Source organism: Carassius carassius, chromosome 5 (assembly GCF_963082965.1).
Source record: "Carassius carassius chromosome 5, fCarCar2.1, whole genome shotgun sequence".
In the NCBI taxonomy this organism is placed as follows: Eukaryota; Metazoa; Chordata; class Actinopteri; order Cypriniformes; family Cyprinidae; genus Carassius; species Carassius carassius.
In genome coordinates, this window is record NC_081759.1 from 29946239 (window position 1) to 29971112 (window position 24874).

The window sequence follows — 24874 nt, forward strand, 5'->3', positions numbered from 1 at the left end:
CTGAGACTGATAATTCTTATATTGTTACTTTGCACCAAAGATTTTTATTATGTTCGATAATGTTAGATATGATCATTTTTAAAATAAGATAAAAGTCATGTATTATATAATCTATTATAATATTAAATACTTAAATAATAATAATAATGAATTATTTGAACCTTTAAAGAAACTGTATTTCTGTTAGGAAGATCATTTTATTTGGCACTGTGAGTGAAGTTGTTTTATTTCCTAGTCTTCGTCACTCAAGATGCATGTAATGCATACTAATGTAATCACAATTCAGATCTCTGTGCTCTGTTGAACTGATTCAAATGAGAAGCCAGACTGTGTCAGCTATGCCAAATTTAGCATGCTTTGTAATGTTTATGAAACCTTCATGTGTTAGGTTCAGCAGATGGCTGTGGACTAAACCATGCCTTAAACCAGGGCAGGCAGTTAACTTTCCCAGACTGTGTGTTGTCATATCACTGACAAGGACACATTTGCAAAAGCGAATAGATTTAAAGTTATTTTAAAGCAATTATTTAGGGGACAGAGTGTATTGTAATGGTAAAACACGATAAATTGCAGAACTTTGAGATGGTGCCTAAATTTGTGCAAATGATATAAAGAATTACGTGTTTTTGGTTTGATTGTTTCTTTTTACATTTGCATATGCATTATTCAAGTACCACTGTATTTCTAATAAACAAAAAAGAAAAAAAATATATAATAAAGGCCATGGAATATTGAAAGAGATGCAAAACATTATTTAAAACCCCATACAATGTGTAATATCAGAGAACACTAATATAATGCATAAGCAAGAATAAAAAATCCTTAATCACGCCATGAACAAGAAATAAATATAAGTCATGCAGTGCCCTGATGGGACCACTTCCAAAGGCATATTTTGGTTGGCATGATGGATTTACAGTATATGGAGATACAAAAATAGGGTCCCAGACAGCAGATTTGAATGTGCTGTAGACTGAAGTAAAGGCATATGCAGAAGACCATGAGAGAGTAGATTTATGAAGGTGGAATATTTAAAAAATGTAACAACATTTCCAAGTAGGCATTCTTGATATGAGCTTCCAGGAAAGGAGAGTGTGTGTGTGTACGGGTACCTACTTTACAATGTTTTTTTTTGGGTCAAGTTTGTACCCAGAAGTGAGCTAAATCTGACAAAACCTCTTTTGGGGGCATCCTCATTTGTAAATATTGTGTTTAAGAGAAGAAAAGAAATTAAACTTTTTTTTTTAATTCTGAAAATGCAGAATGTTTTCTATTAGGGTTACCATAGGTATTTGGTTTAGGGTGTGTGGGTCATGTTTTCGTATTCATAACTAGCTGTATATAAAAACAGAAGTCAATGGAATGTCCTCATTTCGATAGCTAAGTAAACTGTGTGTGTGTGTGTGTGTGTGTGTGTGGGTTTGCATTCAGGGTCTTTGCATATTTCCATATGTCTCTGTATTGGGAACCTCACCTAGTTTGTGAGCTGCACGAACAAGCACATTCAACTCAAACACACACATGTGTACCTTCATGTCTTATCTTGTGTGTTTTGGCTTTAAATATGAATTCGGTTTAGTTTGACCCGAGCCAAATTGTGGTTTAAACCCCCGCGTAGAAACACAAACATACAGGGAGGCATAACACACAACATCAGAGTCAGTGGACATTTTCCTACCCTACGCTTAAATTAGCAACTTCAAACTGCATGTTTGTTCCTCAACTGCTGTTTGTCTGGTTTATCGTACTTCTCTAAACTTCTCTTTTGCTCACGTCATGGATTAATAACAGGTCACAGATATTTGACATAGTTTTGGCGATGTCATTATGGGTTGTTTTTCAGAGAGTGAATGTGATAATTGTTTGTTCTAAAATATGACTTTTGTTTTGTGACTTTGAAGCAGTTTATGATTGGTTGTCTATCTGTAGCATCCTGGCATGTCATTGTTTTTTTACACTGTTTACATTACACATTACAAGTGTGACTAAGCTGATGTGGAAATTACACAGTATAAACACGAGAGCAGAACTTCATCCTTCCTTATGTTCATGTATTTTTGCGTAGGTAGTGATCATATCAGTTTAACATGCTTTTCTCTGAAATACCCCAATTTCCCCTAATAATAAAAGAAAAACTGGCATTAAAAAGCTGACATGAATAGTTTCCTTTGATGTACGCTACCTGTTAAAAGTAACGATTGAGTAAAATTCTAATATTTTGGTTCAGCAAGTATACATTAAATTGTAAAGACATTTCTAATGGTACACTCAATTTCTGTTTCAAATAGATGCTATTCTTTTGAACTTTAATCAAAGAACCCTGAAAAGAACATGTATTTCAGTTTCATCATATTATTAAGTAGCACCACCATTTTCAGCATTGATGATAATAATAAATATCAGCAAATAATTCCACAATTAGAGTGATTTCTGAAGGATCATGTGGCATGTAAGACTGGAATAATGATGCTGAAAGATTCAGATTCAATGTCACAGGAATAAATAAATTTGTTTACTGTTTACTGTCTTTTTAAACACATAAATGCAGTTTTAGTGAGTGTAAGAGATTTCTTTCGAAAACATTTTTTTTTTAATCTCACACTTTTGAATGCTAGTGCATGACTACAATGATTAGGCCATCCTTAAAAATATTTTGGTTTGCAGTAACAGGATTTTTTTTTAAAAAAAAAAGGTTCGGTAGGTCGGTCTATATTTTTTTTTCAAGTTTCAATGTAAAAAAAAAGTAATTTTTTGTGATGGTGATGACGTCGGTATGAATTTAAACAAATTAGCATATCGTGACGTCACTGACTGGGTCTTCAACCCGTGCCTTCGGGCGCATCATTGCAAACCTCATTTTGATGCAGGCTATATAGACCACAAACACATTTAAATCTTTGTCAAAAACATGTTTATTGCATGAATTTCAGGTGAGAAAAAAAATGAGGTACTGTTTTACTTGCATTCACAGCTACGTATCAATGCAACCTACAAATGAGAGAACGTTTAACTTTGCTTTCTTGGGTTGTCACTTTTGTGAAAAAAATCCTGTTTGATTTTAGTGACGAGTGTTCATTGAATCAATTGTAAAATCGATTATGCATGTCTAAAGTTTTATACGGCAAATAACACCAAATATAGGTAAATCCACGGACAAAAGGCAGGAGGAATGTAAAGATTCAATATATTGGTAAAGACCAATATTTCTGATGATTTATTGGCGTGAAGTTACGCGCAAAATGACAAACAGGAGTGCAACATTTTCGAAAAACAATAAGCAGAGTGGACTGCCATAATGCAAAACATTTACTGCAGGCTTCAACGTGGCTGTGTTTAAGATTAAATTTCAACAACAACAAAAAAATCGCATAGGCGATTTTCTTAGGCTATCAAAAAATATTTTTTTTCGAATATTCGTCGAATTTAAAATAAAAATCCACATTCGAATGCGCATATGAATTTTAGGTGTGCATTAAGGAAGCTGCCTTATGAGCCCCGGTACGTGTTCAGTTCCATCTCGCCGCGCGCACAGCTGTGTCTACACAACTTTCAAAGGCGGACGAGCTCGACACGCAGTATCTGCTTTCTCATCTTTCACCTCGTGTACGCGCACGAGATGCGATGACAATATATGTGTCATTGCATTATAAGGTAATGTTAGCCTATCCAGTTGAAGCCACTTAAAAAAAAATTAAAAATCAATGTGGAGAAGATCTTGTTTACATCAAAACTGAAACCAAGCCGTTCACACAGAACGCATATTTCGCGCATCTCATATTTTTAAATGAAAAAATGTATCCTGTGTGACTGGTTTTCCGCCCTTTTTACTTATTTAACAATGCATGCATACATGATGCTGTTTTGTTTATAGTTCTTTAAGCTTTTAAAATTTTTACTTAATTAATAATAATTGGTTCATAAACATTATTTTAAATATTATGTTTTTTCACAGTCATGTATTCTAATGCTTTGAATAAACATGCAGTAATATTTTGCTCGATGCGCTATCTTGAGCCTCAGAAGAGAAGCAAAAAGCTTTTCTGCACCCTAACTGAAATTATGCATTTAAAATTCGAATACAATTCAAATTTTGATCATAATTAAGTAAAAAATTCGAATTTAGTTTTTCCAGCTATTTTGACAGCCCTAGGCGATTCAAGCCCGAAACTATATGAGACTGAATACCGGCTGAATTCACATTTCTGTTGTAAAAAGAGAAACATTGTGCAGAAGTATTATTTGCTGTTATGCGTGTTTGTCCGAAGCTGCAGTTGCTGTGTGACGCCTGTTCAAAAAAAAAAAAAAAGAAAAGAAAACCTGGACGTGCTCCGAGAAAAGGTCGTTAAAATCATTTTCTTATTTTCGTTTTCGAAACTTGTGTTGGTTGATTCGTGCTTGATTCGTGCAATAGATTTTCGAACATAAAGTGACAGTCGACACGGTCACGGTTTTAGACTAGAGAGGAGAAGGGATGGGAAAAGATCTGGGCACAGTTTTTCCAGAACTTTGTGCCAAGTTAAAGCGGTGTCGAGCTGTTTTAATGAATTTTTTTAGATGTATTATGGTGCCCGAACCCGTATGACTTTGAACAGTGACCGCGAACATTTAGTTTACTGCAGCCGCAGCCATCATTACCAAGCGCGAACCGTTGACTCTGACAGTGAATGAGAGGAGACGAAGCGAACGCACTGGCCACAGTGTGACATCCGTGTAAACACAGATGACGTCAAGGGTTTTTTTTTTAATTAAAGAAGATATCCTTCATTTGTATGTAGGCCAAGGCAATTTATATATTTACAATACTTACTTAAATATAATTAATAGTATTTTATTGCGTTTGTATTAGTTGTTTGAAGAGTAAAAAAATAATTGGTCGGTCTTAACGCAAATTTACAATCGGCAAGTCGGTCGGACTAAAAGCAAAAAAAATAAAAAATTGAGTCGGTGCTAAATTGACAGGGTCGGTCGGGTTACGGCAAACAAGAATATTTTTAAGGATGGCCTTATGGATAGAATTATTATAATTTTTTTTCGTGTCCATCTCTTTGAATCAGTGGTTGAACTCTTGTCATGTGCCAGATTTCTGTATTTTCACAGTTGGCTTTTGAGAAATGCTAATGAAATAGCTTACAATTTAGCTTGTTTTGGTTTGGTTCATTAATCTGATGTATTGACTGTAAATGATTTGCTTGGGTAAAAAGTCTTGGAGAGCATATGATTGATTATATCTGTTGTACCATGCTGGCATGGATGACAGCTGGATTTATAGTCAGTCAGAACAGATGTGCTGAGCAAACACAGCCTTATTATTATTAAAATTAATATGAAATGACCGACATGCACTTTAAATTCCAATCACGTTTTGCCACCCAATAAATGACACAGAAGGACCGAGCATTTGTACATATTTAAAACTATTTGTATCCATTAGTCATCAGCCATAATTTGATGACTATTAAAAAAAACCTTTGGAAGAAGAAGAGAAACACCCTTATCACACCATGTGTGTGTTTGTATTGCATTTATAAGTACTCTCTCTTTTAATGCATGTACATAAAGCAGATGTCTCTATGTATGCCTGCTGGCATTAAAATATGTGTTTCTGTCATTCTAAAATTACAGGAGGTGTCAGGCTTCTTTTCAGATCTGAATTATGCATTAGTTTAGCGCTTGCATTTTTTAAACGCTGATATCAGACACTTGTAGCGTTGGTTACTATGAAACCCTTTACACAATTCAGATCAAGCTTACAGCACTGACTTACAGGCAAAGATACACAAGTATGTCGCGGATGAACATGGTAGACCAGTCTGCTTTAAGGAGTCAGCTAGATGCCATTCAGACCATGACAGCAATGATTGTTGAGAAACCAAAAGTGGTAAACAAATGTCTGCACCAGTGATGACGTGCAGTTCTTGACTTGGACTTCTTAATGTTGATTCTTGTTGTTTCCCTTTTTGAAGGGGAAAAATGTAGTGATGTAGTTTTTAATTCATTTGTATGCTTTCCTTGGCAGGGCGATAAAAACAATGGATTTGATGTACTCTACCACAACATGAAACATGGCCAGATCTCCAGCAAAGAGCTATCAGACTTCATCAGAGAAAGGTAAAACTGTTGGTGTGTTCAGTTGTTGTTCTTGCTGTTTTTAAGGAGATGACAGGAGTTCGTTCAGAGTCTATTCATGACAGCCTGTAATAACGCAGACAGTCACGCTTCCTAAAAATTGTGTTAGCAGTGTTATTTGTGTTAACTGAAACTTAAATCATTAGTATTTATTGAAATAAAGCTATAGATAAAATAAAAATATTACTTGGAAAACTTTAAGCTTTAAAACAATTAGTTTGGCTAACCGTAATAAAATAAGTCTAAGCTGAAGTACTAACTAAACCTTGTTAAAACCAAAACTGACCTAAAAATAAAGGAGTTTTAAAAAATTATAAAAAAAAAAAAACTTGCGAAATTAATACATTAAAAAAACCTTAAAATGTGTTAGTGTTAATAAAATAAAACTGTATATAAGTGAAGTATTATGAAATCTGTTGATCACTAGAATCTTTACAAAAAAATCTTTTTGTAGATTTAACAGCAGAAACCACATCAAACCTGATCTAATCTCATCCCCTGCAAAATGTCGGAAACAGTTTTTGAGATGTTTTTGTACGGAGATGTAAAACATGCACGGTTCTATCAGATCATTCACTTGTGCAAGCGTTGAAGCTCTGCTAGAAATCTTGCTGGTCTCACACAAGCAAGACGTCTGTCAAGGGAGTACAGCTATTCCAGAGGAAACTATTTTAAAACTTCTCTCTTAAAACCTTCCAAATGTTTGCAGGAATGTTGCAGTTCCTCCATAAGCCTCACCATCCATCACACATTTCACCTGCTTTAACGGTCGGTGCTGTGTTAAACGAATGGAAAGAATTCACACTCTGAAAGATTTAAAATGTGCAGAGGTTTTAAACCACCTCATGACCTGTGACTGACAGAGGAATTTTGCAGATTCATAATACCAAGCCATTGGAAATGCTATTTGTGTCATATTTGTGTCAAGTTCTTAGTCTTGATTTATGTCGTTTTGGCAATTGTATTGTGAGTTTTTTTTTTTTCAGAGGATGATGAGTGGTTTGGCCACAAATGAAGCGTGTCTGTCTCCCTCTTCTGGACACGTGTGACATTGTCTCTATCACAGTGAAACTGTGCTCAGGCTAATTTGCTATTATAGATCTTTCTCTTTTGACAGAAAAAAAAGACAAATGACTCTGGGCAAGTGACTGTAGGGATACACTGCAGATCAAATTTTGGACACCGTTTTTACTCGCTTTTCACATTTTAGAATAATAATTAAATTAACCGAACTATGAAATGACACAAGTGACAATTTGGGGATTACATAGTGACCAAAAACCTACAGGCTTCTCTCAGATATCTCAAACTTTTAACTCAGACTTACTCAGGCTTTTTAAATGGTTCTAAATGGGTTCACATGTTTGCTGAGCTCGCACTGCTTTTGTTTCTGCTTGTTGTAAACATTTAAAAACCTTTTTAGTTTTGTGAAATTCATGTGAAGGCACAATTACTAAACTAATTTCAAACAAAGCTCTTTGTTTGCCTGTATGTAGACGTATCAGTGTCAACTTGCATGGAATAACAACACTTTTCTTTTAAATCATCCCATTTTTTTAAATGATTGTTACTGTTGTTTGCAAGTATGTGTAAATGTTTGTGAGAGTAAAATCTAAATGTTGTATAAAGGAATTTCGATTCTAAATAATAATCAGCATTAGATGGCCTGACATTTTTTGGGTTTGATTTATTATTCACGTATGGTTTTCTCACCTTTTGCCACAGAGCCACCATAGAGGAGGCGTATTCAAGATCAATGACCAAACTGGCCAAGACTGCCAGCAACTGCTCTCAGCTAGGGTAAGACTGTATGTGGAGTCCTATGAAATTATAGTTTTATGTAAAGTTTTATTATTTTTCCAAATTAGGTTTTTTTACATTTGAATTTTTCCGTACTCTGTTAAAATCAATTGTATTATTCAAAAAAACAGGTCTAATGAATTGAAATCATGAAACATACACAATTTAACAGCAATTTATTAAAAGTTTAACAAAAAAAAATTTTTTTAAGGCCAAATGGCCCTATTTAAGGTCTTTCTCTAATTCATTTATCTAAATTAATGGAAAACACAATTCTGTGTTTTCCATTAATTTTGTGGATTCCATTTTAATGGTTTCATTAAATTGTTTTTTTATTTAAAAGCATCTCTAATTAATTGATTTTATAAATAAATATAAGTATATTATTTCATTACATGAAATCATTTTTCATTATTTCTTATTTACATTTTTCTTCTAAATAAATTCTGGTAAATAATTCGATTTTTAATAGTTTTATTAATAGTAGTGGTATAGTAATATATTGTCACAGTTTCTTCAAGTTAAACCCAAACTTTTATTTTGACGGGTTGCCGTGAAGACCTCTGTGTTTCTATGTGTATATGATAACTATAGTTTTTCTCACAATAAACGGTAAAATGCTCATGAAATTAGCAGTTCTATCGATTATATTCATGTGTTCACGTGTTCATATATTGAGGAATCAGAAAACACTGCTAGCGTCACGCATGCTTTAGTATGCGTCTGTGACATTCATTCACACAGAGACATGTAGAACATGCAGGATTCATATTTAAATAGTATTTTGCAGCTAAATATTCACAGAACCTAGTTCATATCGCGTTTTAAGTGTACTGACCTACTTTTGTTTTATTCATCTGTGTACATGTACGTGTGGATGTGCACGCGTGAGTCTAAGGGTTCACAAGCCCAGTGGGTTCATTATGAACTTCATTTCAATAATGTATTTATAATGAGCTGGAAAACCCACATCATTTCAACATCTCCTAAGCTTTATCCATGAAAGCCCAAGCTCATTACATGCTAGGAAACAGAATTAATACCCACAGCTGTACACTTACCTGCCTGGAAAATCTTTGAATCTTTATTCTATATAAACTTTATTCTGGCGAGCTTGCTGTACTTTCCCTGCTAATGTGAGACATATTGCCAGTCAGGCGAAACTTCATAAGCTACTTCAAAAAGATCTGCAGGAAGAAAGCAATTAACTCATTGTTATTGCTGTTATGGTCCTGAAATAGCCTTGGTTTGTATAATATCTATTTGCGAAATATGCTATATGCAGTTGTGTAAAATGAAATCTGGTATTTTACTGGCCTGCGGTGCTTTATTCCACAGAACATGAACTTCGCACCCCCCTCACATATCATATTGTCAGTACAGACATTATAGTGTCATTAAACCTTGCACAGAGCCATTTCATTAAAAAACGCAGGACCAGAGGATAAATCTGATATCGAGAGAATAAACACACCTTGGTGTTAAATCACAAATCATGTTTTATTTGTACAATGTGTGTGGAGTATTATGCCTAGAGAAGAAAATGAAACAGCCATTTGTTCTACAGGACGTTTGCGCCGGTGTGGGATGTGTTTAAACAGTCCACCGAAAAACTGGCAGCGTGTCACATGGAGCTTGTCCGCAAACTTCAAGAGCTCATCAAGGAAGTCCAGAAATATGTGGAGGAACAAGCCAAAAATCATAAGAAGGTATGGGAGCTGCCGTCATCTTTGGTGTTTGATTAATATCCATGTAAGTTTGCTCGTAACATGCCGCATAGCGAAGTATGAACCCAATTTCTCAGCTAAATGAGTCTGCGGTACACATGTCATTCCTTAAAAAAGGTCAAAGGTCTGGTATGAAATAAAACCCATATCCATCTTTCATATATACAACATATATAATTGCATATTAATAATAATGGTCTCCTGTACAGAATGTCCCGCTATTGATATGGTCCTCATCCTCCCATTAAAACTTCTAAAAATGAATCTTGTAGTCAGAATAATACTTGTAATATTAATAATTTGTTGATTTATGTCAAAATAAGGTGAGATCTTGAGGATTGTTTTTTTTTTTTTTTTTTGAGAAAATGAAACAAAAATTATTAATGGTGGTATTAGTAATCTCTAGGTAATATTATTATTATTATTATTTATTAATGATTATTGCTTAAATATTTACTTAGAAATGTTTATTATTCAAACTTATGAATGGAGATAAATATATATTTCTTTAAGGTAATTTTGATTTATATTAATAATTAGTATGATTTATATTTGTAATTAAATCATTAATTCTAATAAGATCCCACAAGATTGCTTGTTTTTCAGTCTGTTTGTCTGCACAGCTACAGAAGAAGGGATGAAAAAGTCTCTGGAGTGAACATGTTTTTTTTGCATGTGCGTAGAAACAGTGTTTGATATCTTGCAGCTACACCAGAAGCTCATTTTTAATGCATCAAAGAACATCAGCCAGGTGCTGTGATTAAACAGGAAACAGATTTGCATGAGCTTCTCTGTGTGTACGGTGGTGAGGGGTCTTGGAGTGACAAGACAGGCCAGCTGGGTTTATCTTCTCAGTATTTTTTCTTCGCACGCTTTTTGTTTTGCTTTGCTTTGTAAACTTATGCATATTTGCACATATTAAATATGTGTACAATTTGCACAAACAGAAACCTAATGGCTCTTTTTCAGTCATGGCCTGATTTCTTCAGTATGTTGCATACTTCATATTTCATTGAGCATCTGTTGGTACTTTGTTAAATCAATTCTGAAATATCTGCAAAATGTAATTTGACATTTTAAGCTGTCTGCTGATCCATTTCAGTTTATTTAAATGATGTAGACTTTCTCAAATATCCAAGTTTATCATCATTGTGAAAATGAATGGTTAGCTTACTGTAAATCATATCCAGTCAAAAATGTGGGATTATTAAGATTTTTAATCAAAAACACTAATAGTGTGAAATATTATTTCAGTTTAAAATAACTTTTTAAATATGTTTTAAAATATAATTTATTCCTGTGATTCAAAGCTGAATTTTCAGCATCATAACTCCAGTCTTCAGCAAGGACCAATTAAATTGATGAAAAGTGACAAAAAAGTGTATAATGTAACAAAAGATATCTATTTCACATAAATAATGCTATTTTGAGCTTTCTATTCATCAAATAATCCTGAAAAATATTACACAGGAAAAAAATGCCATTATAAACCATTATTAATGATTAAGCACCAATAATAATTGATCATAACAGAGCAGCAAATCAGCATATTAGAATAATGTCTGAAAGATCATGTGACACTGAGGACAGGAGTAATGATGCTGAAAATTCAGCTTTGATCAAAGCAATTAAATTACATTTGAAAATATATTAAGGTAGAAAACGGCTATTTAAAATTGAAATAATATTTCTCAATATTACTATTACTGCAGCTTTGGTGAGTAGAAGAGACTTATATATATATAAAATTAAGAAATTTAATGACACTTTTCACCTGACTGCATTAATTAAAGGCTGTACTAATAATACAACCATGATTTTTAAATATATTTGAGATAAAGCAGAATGCACAACAGTTACCGGTTGAATGGGTGGCAGCGTCATCCTTGAAGTTAGTTCATTGAGTGGAATATAAATTCTATAAATGAATGGCTTGTGGACAAGCGAGACAATTAGGACTGTGGACCTTCAATTTTTTAAAGATGAGAGTAATACTAAAGCTCTTTCTGGTTTCTCTGGTTTGTAGACAAAGGAGGAGGTGGCGTCCACGCTGGAGTCTGTGCAGAATATTCAGAGTGTGTCACAGGCCTTACAGAAGAGCAAAGAGAACTATGCCAACAAGACACTAGAGCAAGAACGCATGCGCAAAGAGGGGGCCACACAGAGAGACCTGGACAAGGTACGTACACAGACATATACATACTTGAACGGTAGCTTAGAAGTTTTGGATCGGAGTATGCAAAAGCCTCCAAGTATGTCTGACGTTTTTCTTTGAAAGTAGCATTTCTTTCTGTGTTTAGGTTTCTATGTACGTACTGGTACTTTGAATGGGTTGAGGCTGGGATTTAGCGCATTTGAAGTGAAAGTACTTGATGAACATGAACTCAGTATTGTTTTCTCATTTTTGACCAAGGGGGCTTTTAGAGGCTTTTGCATGGGAACTCTTCATATGTAAATTTGTCTCTGTCTGTTTTGTGTTGTTTGTTTGCAGGCTGGACTGAAGGTCAAGAAAGCCACAGAGACCTACAAGTCATATGTGGAGAAATATGCCAATGCAAAGACAGAATTTGAGCAGAGAATGACAGAGACCGCACAGGTGTGACTGTGTGATGAGTACATGAGTGTGTTTGTTGAGGTGGCTAATTGTCTCTGCAGGGTGTGTGTGTGTGTGTGGCATATTTGTATGTTGTTGAGTTATTAGAGCTTTTATCATATCAATTAGAGCTTGATATGGATTAACAATATCAGTATCAGACACTGTGACACATTAAATATAGTAATTATTTATATATTATGTATAAAATATATACACAACCCATGGGCTGGACACACTAAATTCAGTAGCTTTGTGCACTTCCACTTATATCCACTTATTTTTCAGTCCCAAATCAGAGCCACAGAGTCCTCAAACATACAAAAATTTAAGCTTTTTATTGATGTTTCTTTTCATGATCCACACACACTCATGCACAAACACGTTTTTTTCCTTGTGGTCACACATGCTCTGACTTATACTGTCATTATCTTGTTTCCGCTCATCTTTTTCTCCTCTTCCACTTAAATCCTCTAAAACCCTACTGTCAGTCTGAGAGGAGCATAAACAGCAAATCAGGCATGCAGCCATCCTTGACACACACACACACACACATCCCACATACACGCATGCATATTTATTTTCACTGTGTTTGTGCATGTTACACACTTCTTAGCTAGTCAGACCACCCAAATAGGCTAATCGTAGAGTTGTGCCAACAATATAAGAATGGGTCTTAAGTAGAGACACACTCACACACAGGATTGTTGTGGGAAAAGATTCTGTCTGATTAAGTATCATTACCAACATCTGCTTTCAGCTTCACTTTTCAAGACTGACTTAAACTAGTATTATCCATTTTTAAAATGCTTTTGCACCATTTCAGAAAGATAAGTCAATTAAAGGTTGTGTGTTTGTGTACTTTTTACAGAAATTCCAGGGCATTGAAGAGGAACATGTACTGCGTATGCAGGAGATTATCCATTCATACTGTCAGTCTGTGGAAGAGACACACATACAGATAGGAGAGGTAAACAGAGAAATAACACACACAGTCCTTATCCAGTAATCTCAAAACAACTGAAACAGCGATGAAACTCGATGCTGAAAAGGAATGGCAAATCTGAATGAAGTCTATGAGATCTGGCTGTTGTATCATCGTTTAGCTGAAGAGGGCGACAGAGACCCTCAAATGTGCATAAGTCAAATAAGCAGAAATGACCTTCATAACATGAGGCTGTCTAATTAGTCCTTTCTTATCAATCCACAAACCAGTTGCCGCTAATTCAGAGTGATTTATAACATATGCAAACCCTTTTATTCACTGAAATACATTTCCGTGAAGGCAACTGAATTTGCATTTCTACACACCCACAGCAGAACTGTCTCTGTTTGCCATTTTACTGGTTATTGACCACAGAACTGTTGCATGTCCTGGTTTGGGCTTCCTCCTAACCACACACACTCTTGTGTTCAGCTTTGAGCCCGTGGAGTTTTTCTCTGTGGTTATTATGTTTATACTGTTTCTGTTGCATTCATATGAGTTGAATCTACTTTCCTCATGCAACAGTTAGTGTCACTGTTTGTCTCTACATGACATTAGTTTCTATCAAGTTAAAACTAAAAAATAGGACATTTATTTTCAGTTAACAATTACTATGTTTCAAATAATAAATGTTTTTATGGTTTTATCTGTAAACTATTATAACCCTGTTCCAGAGCTGGTCGGTTTGGTTCATGGATAATTTTTTTTTTACTGTGGATTATTTGCACAGCTTTACATGCTGTCAGTCAGCTCCTCTGGTCCACAAACAGGCAAAAAGGACATGGATACTGAATCAAACTGACTAACAATTTATGAAGTGCTGTGTGAAAACACATCAGCTATGAAAGCTAAGCATTGCATCAGCAGTGGAGATGTGTGGAAGACATATTGCATTTGTCACCATCCCTTGAGGCCAGTCAAAGTGATCACCCGGGGAAATAATGTCACTAGTCACATCCTCACTGCGTGCCCTAGCTCTCAACCCTATCCTTTTTTAAAACCTCAAGTCTTGCTTGAATGGGATACAGCTCTAGTGTTGGTAATGTGGTGAAACGCTCAAAGTGAAGGCAGTGATCATAACACATTATGTAGCGCTGATGACCACATGACCAGATTTTAATACAGTGTCACTTTTGATCATGAATTAATGCATTCCGACTGAGTAAAATAATTAATTTATATCCCAAAGATTTTTACTGAATCTTCTGAATCTTTTGAATGGTAGTGCATTTTTGTATATGTATTTTTTTTACACTGCTAGGAGTACAGCAGTTTATGACGTAGGAGTACGTGTCAGAGAGATGTTCACATTTAAAATCTTTGGAGCTTGCATGTATGATGTGCAACATAAATATCTCATTATTTAGCATTCCCTTCATGTTATGACCATATTATCAAATGACATAAAGTCTGCTCTGAAGAGTGAGCAGTCTGTGACCTATTTTGCCCGGTCAAGTGAATTCAATCCCAGATGCTGCCAATTCTAAAACAAAGTCTTGGTACAGTTGTACAGTCAGTGTCACTTAGTCTTTCCTGGCTTTATAAGAGCTTACTGGGCCCCTTTGGTACAATTGGATACGGAATATTCATACATACAGTCTGTGGTAGAAACCCTTTTAATCTTCCTACTGAAGCTAACTTACTCTTTCAGTTACTTTTTAACATGTTAATTTGAACTAAACCAAATGTGTCATATGGTACTTTAAAGGGTAACATAGCATAAACCAAATAAATTTAAAATGTGTTTTTATGGAACCTAAAAAAGATAATTGATGCTTTTCATTCTTTTAGACCAATTATATGTCTACTGCATTAATATACAAATGTGCTTAAGTACTCTCTGCTATGTTGTCGCAATGAACATATTGAATGGGTGCATGTAATGTTTTTGTATATTTTATTATATTTAAGGTCCAAGAAGAGTTTGTGAAAAACATGGAGAACACTTCCGTTGAGAGCCTCATACAGAAACTGGCAGAAAGCAAAGGAACAGGCAAAGAGAGACCAGGTAACACAACTAAATCTCTCACATACGGCATTAACCTCTGGCACTGAAATACTTTGCTCTTGATATTATTAACAAGACTGTTCATGAGTTCATGGCCAACTGACTTAATGAAAATGAGCGTTAGTCTGCACTGTCAACCCACAAATGGAGTATATTTGACTTGACTGCTGTAGCATTGTGAAGTTTACACTGGAGCTCTGACCCTTACAGGGGTTTTCAGCCCTGGTCTCAACAAGCACTGGCCGCCACATGCTAACGCTAGCGTCACATGCTAAGTGGAATGTCAAGCTCGCCCACCTTTACATAAGATTAAGCCACTAGAAATTGATGGAGCTTGACACGGCTACACTTCCCCCTGTGTTCTTGCTATTTTTCCTCACTTATTCCTCCGTGATCTTTCGTTTAACCTCCTGCTTCTCCCTCCTTTCACAGGGTGGAAGTTTTTTCGCATTTCACATAGAGAATATAATTTGGCGTGAAGCTAAAGGGGTGTGGGGTGTAATTAAACCAGTTTAGCCAGCAATTATATTAACGGTTTAAATTATGTACATTAGACACTGGGTTTTGCCTTTTTCTTGGCTTGAAAACTGTTTGGTATCTTAGAATATTTGACCTCTCTTAGGGACATTTCAAATAATTTCCTGTGTTTTTTTTAACATCCTGACACGTTGACATCAGCTTATCCAGTGGCATGAGTTTGAGGCGAGACTATCTTGTTTTGTTTTGGTTTTTGTTTTGTTTTGTTTCGTTGTTTTTTAAAAAATGTTTTGTTTTGTTTTGAAAACAATTATTTTTATTCCAACAATTATTATATTCCACACACAGGTAGCCCAGTTAAATTGTAACTAAATGTATCCACAGGGGTCTAGACTGGAGTTTCAGGCTTTTGGTTGCCCTTCATTTGTTTTGACAGCAAAATTAATTGAGACTAAAACTGTTTTGGTCAACAAAACATTCCTTCCCCCTTATCAAGCTGTTCATTAGGGATTGCGCCGCTGTCAGAGCAATAACCTGTGTGGCACACTGATGAAATCAGAGCAGCCCTAACCAGTATAGAGAGAGAGAGAGGTTGAACAAACTTTGTACCACGGAAACAATCCCGAAGTGACATGCTGGGCTGTAGGGAGGTTGCAAGAGCAGTTCAGTGATATCCAGCTGGGCTGTGAACTGGCTGTCGTCCAGACACGCAAACTCTCCTTGCTGCGCCATCCAAGAGCCCATGCTCAGCATATGCAATTAAAAAAAAAAAAAACATCCTTAGTTAATGCATGACTGCATGTGCCTCTCATATACAAACAGGCATGTCTACGAGCATTCACAAAAGCATATATTTACCTAAATAAACCTTAGACGTTGTTGTTGTTGTTGTCTTAGTAAATGTTACTAGAATTACTAAAGGTCAGCCATAATAACTTTTTTTTTTTTTATATAAAACTAACTTCTTGAACTATTTTGCTTTTCGATGACAATCGAATGAATGATTTTGTTATACTTAGCTAACTTCTCTGGACATTTTCACAGCAATGTTTCCTCAAAGTATTGCTATAAACCCACACACACATAAATACACACATGTTCATGTAAACAAAGCAGTCTGTCTGCTTACACGAGTTTAAACAAAACCTAATACCCTTTTCCAGGTTTAGATGGCATTGTTTTGTCTGATGTTTGGATTTGTGTGCATAAAAATTGTTAGATGGAGCCTGGAAGTGTTGTCATTTGCACGTCCCTCACCTGACATCACCTAATTAGATGAAACTTGTTTTTTTTTTGGTCCAGCAGCTGCATCGAGATCTTGGAGATTAATCTCCATTTTCCGGTTTAGACAAACTTGCTGATTTGTTGTAATAAATATGAAATATTACAGATTTGTGCATCTTTCTAATTTGGCTATTATTAGGAGACAAGGTTGATGACAATTTTAGCTAAATCTGACTTGAAGGTCCTCAGAAGGATAATGTTTGTGTGTGTGTGTTTTGTTTTTGTTTAATATTTTTTTTTCTTTCTAAAAATTCAAAAGTTTTTCTGAAGGTTAGAGTTTGTTTATAAATATTACACAGAATTATTACATAACAACAAAAATAATAATTTGTTGATTTTGTTTTTCTTTTCTTTTGGTTTGTTTTTTGTTGTTTTGTTTTGTAATCTTTTCTTTTGGTTTGGGTTTGGTTTTTGTTGTTTTGTTAATTTTTTTGCAGTTGTTTAATTTGTTTTTTCTTTCTAAAAATTCAAAAGTTTTTCTGAAGGTTAGAGTTTGTTTACACAGAATTATTATATAACAACAAAAATAATAAATGTCTGTGCTATGTCCCTAATAAGACACTGTGTAGTTCAAATGAATCAAATAATTTGATATATTTAATATGATGTCAAATGAAGTGGGTCTTTCATTTTTATGTGTGTGAACTGACAGTACGTGTCATTTAGTTCAGATTGTTTGATCAGAGATGATCTCAAACAAACAAAAACAGAGATCTAAAAAGGTGAAGTGATCTGGTGCAGTAGAGTAGACCAGTCATACTGTATCTACGTCAGCGTGTGTGATGTGTGCCTGTCGTGACTGCTCTGAACAGTGCACATGAGGTCTGCTCGCAGTCACCGTTCTCCAGGGAAACTCTATTGAACCGCTCGAGTTAAATATCACACGCTTTTGTTTTTTCAGGTCAAGGCATTTTCTGTGCAATGAAAATAGCGCCCCGGGCTCTCTTGCTGAGGTCTGGTGGTAGTAAAATGCTATCTTTCGTTTTCTTGGACAAGCATTAGCTTTTACGCGCATTAATACAAAAGAAAACACGCTCTAAAGGGCTCTTAGAGCACTGAGGGGCATCTCTCCTCTCTTTACTGCCAGTCACGAAAGCACAGAATTAATATTTATTTTCGGCTCAGGATATTTATTGAGAATCTATAGCCAAACCAACTGAGGTTAGTAAGATTAAATTAGATTTCCATTTTAATCCTGTTCTGCGTTTTAACTTAACTCTGGAAAAAAAACTTGGCTGACATGTTGGGTCATGACTGCAAAACCCTAAGAAGCGAAATACAGTGAAAATGGCAGAGTTTGTTTGCTTAAATCCCTTCACCCATGTGTCAGTGTGGAAATGGGTCATGTTGAAAGTGTAAAAGCTTGGAGGTAAATATGCAAAATTGATGAGCAAGAAATGAAGCATGCAGTTTGTTGTCTTTTGCAGCAAGTCTGTGTTATATTTTCAGTGTGGGCTAGTGTACAGCATTTGACTGAGTGTTATCAATGCTACACATCATTGTGTTGGATTTATGTGTTTATTTGATTTCTGAGGTTAAAATCAGAAGTGCTTCCAAGCGTGTGTGTGTGTTCATCTATTAGTGTGTGTTGTATGCTGGCTGTGAACTAAATGCTCCAGCTTAAAGGGGAAGTCAGATCGTGCTGATTGTCACCAGACCCTCTGATGACTCTGTAATTTGCTTGCCAAAAAATCTAAACCTACGTGTGTGTGTGTGTGTGTGTGTGTGTTTGTTTGTGTTTGTGTGTCACTGTTTTTGTGGATTCATGTGCATGATTTTGTCATGCTGTAAAAACAAAACAAAAAAGTTTTAATATTAAATATTATACCATATTTAATACCATATCATAATTCTTGATTTAAAGATACTGTAACATGACATCCTTCCAATCATTTGTATTTGTTTGTCTGTTGTCATTACAGGGCCCATTGAATTTGAGGAATGTAATGTCTCAATCGCCACAGAAGGTCTGCATTAATTTTTCTCTCCGTTCCCATTTTTGTTTTTTTTTATAGGAAAAATATAGAATATATAAGTTCTCTTTATATATATCTGATTACATCTCTTTATAAGAATTTACTTAGAATTTTAGTTTTATATACTTTGTGTTCTGTTAAACAGCATAATATCTATTTTAGGGTGTGTTTCAGTATTTTTCTAGATTTGTGATAATCACTGCTTATGTCTGTTTAGGTGCAAAACCCAGAAAAAGGAAAACCTTTGCAATACCAGGCCGACGGAGAGATAAAGACACAGATTCCACGTAAGTGTTGACATTTACTTTTAATGTGATCTCACTTGCTCTTTATGCATTTAAAGAACTAAGCTATTTCCATCAGTAATTTTTAATTCTCAAACTGTTCTTCATAGTATTTTGTGAAATACTTGTTATAATTTTATTTGACAAAACTTGAGATAAGTGAACTCATTTTTGCTATGGAAAGTTTTGTATTTGTGTTAAAATTAAGTATTCTCTAATAAGCTTTTCTCTGTCTTGAATAGTGAATCGGCTGAAGTAGAAGCAGTTGTGAGTATACGCTTTTCTTTTTTTTCTATACAATTAATAATTTTGTTTATTATCATTATTACTGAAGAAAATTATTCATATTTTAAATGCTTTAATACAAATACATTTAATACAATACAAACATTTCATAACATGAAACCTATTTCTTCTGATAAAAGTATGCTCTTTTTTTGTTATTTTGGAGAAACTCCATTTGAGTCGCACCCACAATGCTCCTTTTGTTCGTCCTTCTTTCAGAACGCTTCCAACGGCGCTCCCCCCGGTTTCTACGGTGCTATAGATCTTCATAACGCCGTGAGTGGTGACCTAATGTTGTTGAAGGATTGTCTATAATTCTTACAATGTAAAGTAAAGACAACATAGTGTACATACTTCTTGCGATATTGCTAACAATAGTGTATTTTACCTCTGTCGGACTCTCCTTGTGTTGTGATGTATTGAAGAGTGTGAATCATAGGATTTTCTGTCTGTGATGTGTTCTATGTTTTTCTGCAGAATGTGCCTCAGCTGGACGAGGAGGGCTTCTGTATCCGACCAGAAGTCAACGAGAATGATATCCTTACTCCAGATCCATCTCTTTCATTCTCTCCATCCCTCACACACACACACACACACTTTCATCTCGGCCACAGAAACATTTTCCTTCATTTCTTTCATCGCGTCTTACACAGTGTAAACTCCGAACACTTTTTTTGGCTCGAGAACATAGTGTGATAACTTTCTTTGTTGCACTTTTATCTGAATCTCTGCCAAGTCATTCCTTCCCCTCAGATTCTCTTTGTTTTTCTTTCTTTACCAAAGCTATGTCATCTCTCTGTGCGGATTAGAATATATTCAAATAAAATACACATCTGATCTTCTTAGCCCATGACACTATAGACATTTTCATGCCCCCACAACCATTTTCCTTAACGATTCTGATCACATGCCAAAGAGAACTCCTTTTATTCATCCAGTGACTCAGAAGATGAGGACGAGCCAAGAAAATTCCACGTCCAGATCAAACCCGTGCAGACGAATAACGGCACACACCAGCACAAAGCCAACATCGACGAGCTGAAGGCCTCCATTGGAAACATCATGCTCTCGCCCACCCCTGCCGTAAGAGACGCACGCCTCACACCAGCACACACACTAAGTGTAAAGATCCTCACATACAGACCTTACATTCACATTCATTCATGCACGGCATAATGCAAGCTGCTCTCCCTCTATAAAGGCTGATTGTACACCGTCAGCAAAGAGATTTGTGATTGGTTGATGTCATTTACAGTCATGTTTTCTGCATCCCACACTTCATCTCTTCCCCCAAAAACCTCTGTCGTCCCAGCAGACACTAGAGGGCACTATTTGATTACGATATGTATAGGCGGTGCATGGAGAAGCTTTAAATGCGTCCCCACTTAGTTTTCTCCATCCTGATTTGTGCGCCTACAAGTGCAGTTGTATTTTGCGTGTGTGTTCGTTACGCACCTGTGGTCATTATAAGGATTTAACTAGCTCATTGAAAATTATATTGTGTTGGCCCAATGGACGTTAGAAATTTCCAGCGAGGGAACGAACATGTAATTAATCTCAAGTGTTTGTGTCCGAGTTAGTCACGATGACATAATGGGTGACGTCACAAAATATGATCTCCTATTGTCATTTAATGTTATAAGTGAAGTGTGTGTGTGTGTGTGTGTGTGTGTGTGTGTGCGCGCGCGCGCGCGTGTGCACGTGTACAGTTGTGTGGTCAAGCAGTTCCTCCTGCACACACTGTGAGCCTGTGGACCATCTGGGTGTGTGTGTGTGTGTGTGTGTGTGTGTGTGTGTGCTGTTGGTAAACAAACCCATGCAACTTCCTGCTTGAAATTTCACCACAGGAAGCCTGGAAGGGACTAATGAGTAAGATCACGTAGGTAAAGGCACACACACAGAAACAAAGAAAAAATTTTTAGTTTAGTAGTTTTTTGGGCGACCAATGTCTTGACATGTTCAGAACTAGTCTGTTAAAAATGAACAAAACATCCCTGATTCTTGTGAATGGTTTGCAGCTTTCTTGCTTTTGTATTGAATAAAAGTTATTAATTTTATTCTTTGAGGGTGCATTCAATTGATCAAAAGTAACAGTAAAGACATTAATGTTACAAACGATTTATTTCAGATAAATGCTGTTCTTTTGAACTTTCTCTTTACTGAAGAATCCAAATTCTACAAAAAAAGATGCAGTTTCATCATTAATCATAATAATGAGAAATTTCTCTTGAGCATCAAATTAGCATATTAGAATGATTTATGAAAGAGCACGTGACACTAAAGACTAAAGTGACGGCTGCTAAAAAATTCAGCTTGCATCACATCACACAAATTACAATAGAAAATATAAAAAGTTGATTTTAAATTGTAGTAATATTTCACAATATTTTTGTTCAAATAAATGCAGCCTCCTTTCAATAAACGTTTTGTATTGGCTGATAAACATTAGCCGTGTTATAGAGAGAATAAAAATAAATTGGTTAGGTTAGTTATCAGTAACATTGTTTGTAAATGTGTTTTCTCTTTGTCCAAGATTTCATGTGTCCTACTTCTCAGTTTCACCCTTTTGTGTGTTTACATTCTCTCTCCGCATCCCTCGCTCTTCGTCTCATTGTGATGCTTTGAAATGACAGAGTGATGTATTTCTGCAATAACACATCCTCACAAGTGCCAGCTTGTGTTTTCAGTGAACACAGCCGGGGCGACAGTTTACTTTAGACACCTTCGCTGCCGCCTCTGTTTGCTCTGTTTGAGATGGATTAACACACATCTTTTAGAGAGGCTCTTCATCATTCATTTCACCAGGCTTGAGCTTTCTCTCTTGCCCCAAATGTGCTCCGTAATCACTCAGATTAACCTCTGAAATATTTACACATCTCAAAAACTCTGTTCACCATTTGTCTTTGTGTCTCATATCAGACTTGTGTTTCCTTTCCCTCTCAGTCTCATTTCTTTTCATTGCCCTGTTTGTTTCATTTTTAGGTGGATATGTTTTGTGGTAGTTTTGGTTAAGTCAGGAAATCTAGGTGATGATGACGAATGCCATGTCATCTGTTGTAGATTATTGGTATTACTGAGCTTTCCATTTCCCCTAGTCTTCTGTTGTCTCTCTTTCCCCTTCATGTGTGCTCTCTCTCTTTCATTGGCGGGTGTGTGGCCTGGGTGCTGTAATTGAACCCATTTGCCACTCTCTGCCGATAGGACTAAACCCTGCCTTGCATGTATGTCTGTTTGTATGCATGCGTGTGTGTGTGTTTGTTTCCACAGTTTTTCTTTTTACATTTATGGTCCATACCATGATGTTCTGATGTGTTTCTTTTCATCAAATGCACCAAAAACAAGTGAGTTGTCTTTCCATCCACTCTGACGGAGTCCCGGGCAGAGATGCTGCATATGAGTCACTTAGAATACACAATAAACCAAGCCTTCCCATCTTTGTGCATTTGTTGCCGTTTTGCTAGTTGACTCTTGTTGACATTTCTCAGCCTCAAAACAATCCCGGTAGTGAATTCGGTTGGATTCTCTGCCACTCATTTTCTCGTGTTTAGACTGCCTGCAGAATATTGATGCAGAACTTATGGTTTGAATATGTAATCTCAATAGAGCGGTTCTCTGCTCATTCTTCTTGTGTGCGTGTTTGTGTGTGTCGTCCTGTGAGGCCAATATCTATTGAGCGAATGTGGGGATGAAGCACTTCATGTCTTCTGCTGTTTTCATAACTCCTCTCACGCTCATTAATAAAAGCCTGTTTTCATTTCCAGGTTCATATGAAGAAGAACCAATCCAGTGAGTATTCCTCTCTTTTTTTTATCCTCCCTCCATCCCTCTGTCACTCTGAAGGTTTGGCTCTGGAGAGCGCCTGCCATTTTGACTTCTCTTTTTAGTTTTTCTTGGCCATGACGTTTCTCGTCAAGCCTCCTTCATCTCGCTCTGGTGACCCCTCCAAAGCCAACTCATCCCATGAGAAAATAAACATCATCTCCCATTTTTTCCTCATCTGAGTAGCACAGCATTGCCTCCTTAAGCCATGAGCAAGATTAACTGCTTAATTGTGTGTTTATGTTTTTCTATCCATCATAATTTTACATTTTTCCAGTAAATTGTGGCTTAAACGAACACAGATGCATGCCAGAATGTAGTGTTTACACTGCGGCATGTTCTCACATCAAGAGCGACGATTTCAACCTCCCAGGAAAATTTTACATACTTTAAATCCATAAGACAGTAATTGAGCTTACAGTAGAAATGTTTTGTTATTCTTGCACTGGAACGGCAAACATTTCTTCAAAGAGCGCATTTACCTCAAACCTCTTGCACGTGCTGAAAATGATAAGGTCTGGCAGATCATTTTATCCGATAAGTCCTTTAATCCAATAGATGTGATGTTTTATCTGAAATCACACCAAGATGCTATTTCATGAATCACAAAAGTGTTTTTGGTTCCCATGTTTAATTTCTTTTTACAAACTGTCTAATGTCTATTACAGGTTATGGCCTGTAACTGATAAATGACCAAAAACAAAATGTGATACTATTATGTGTAACTAAATAAATAAAACACTTTTAAAAAAGATGTCGATTTAAAAGCCACAATTGACTATAAACATCGTGACATTATATAGATGTTTATTTTGAGATGTATTAAAGAATACATTTAACAGTTTTATTAAATTATTTAGATTTTTTACAATTGTAATGAGCATTGGATATTGGATATATTAGATATTGCAAAAGGCATTTTAAATAGTAAATCAACTGATGCCATAAAATATATATATATATATATATATATATATATATGGATATATTTCTTATGCGGCACCTGGGCAACTTAAAATAAACTAAAGAATATTCAGTACTGAATGTTATTTTAAATGTGGATCTCACACATACTTACTGTAGGAATGACACGACAACAAACATTCCCTGCTATAAAACCAAAGTCAGGTGAGTTTGCTGAGCATTCCCACACTCTTTTGGTCCCTAGTTGCATTTGTGTTGGTGGGAATGAGGGATTCCGTTGATGCTGAATAACAAAACAAAATGTGCAGTCTAAAAAAATTTATTATTTGTAGCAAAATTACCATTGGTATCTAACTTAATCTGTTGTCTTTTAACACTGTCATTTGTTCTTTGTGTATAATACTCTGTATGTCTTTGGGATTTGATCTCAAATATGTACCATTTAAAATGTACTATGCAGATCATGTATAGCATGTCATTTTAAATGAATGTATTTGATGCTTGACCTGTGATAAATGGGGTTGCAAGAATGTGTCTCATGTCGTACTCAACTTACTACCAGTTTACATGATTCAGAAACACTGTC

The 24874-nt window shown here is 35.7% G+C and overlaps 1 protein-coding gene across 1 annotated transcript in view; it reads left to right on the forward strand.

Annotated features, from left to right (window-relative positions):
• Nucleotides 1-24874, forward strand: part of LOC132141218 (F-BAR domain only protein 2-like) — a 40943-nt gene that overhangs the window by 6193 nt on the left and 9876 nt on the right. The window contains exons 2-16 of the mRNA XM_059550540.1: nt 6017-6108; nt 7852-7926; nt 9494-9635; nt 11680-11832; nt 12145-12249; nt 13118-13216; nt 15143-15239; nt 18923-18967; nt 19194-19263; nt 19503-19527; nt 19765-19821; nt 20023-20080; nt 20453-20628; nt 23307-23331; nt 24448-24492. Of these exons, the coding sequence (XP_059406523.1) occupies nt 6017-6108; nt 7852-7926; nt 9494-9635; nt 11680-11832; nt 12145-12249; nt 13118-13216; nt 15143-15239; nt 18923-18967; nt 19194-19263; nt 19503-19527; nt 19765-19821; nt 20023-20080; nt 20453-20628; nt 23307-23331; nt 24448-24492 (1264 nt within the window). The remainder of the gene's footprint in view (nt 1-6016; nt 6109-7851; nt 7927-9493; nt 9636-11679; nt 11833-12144; nt 12250-13117; nt 13217-15142; nt 15240-18922; nt 18968-19193; nt 19264-19502; nt 19528-19764; nt 19822-20022; nt 20081-20452; nt 20629-23306; nt 23332-24447; nt 24493-24874) is intronic.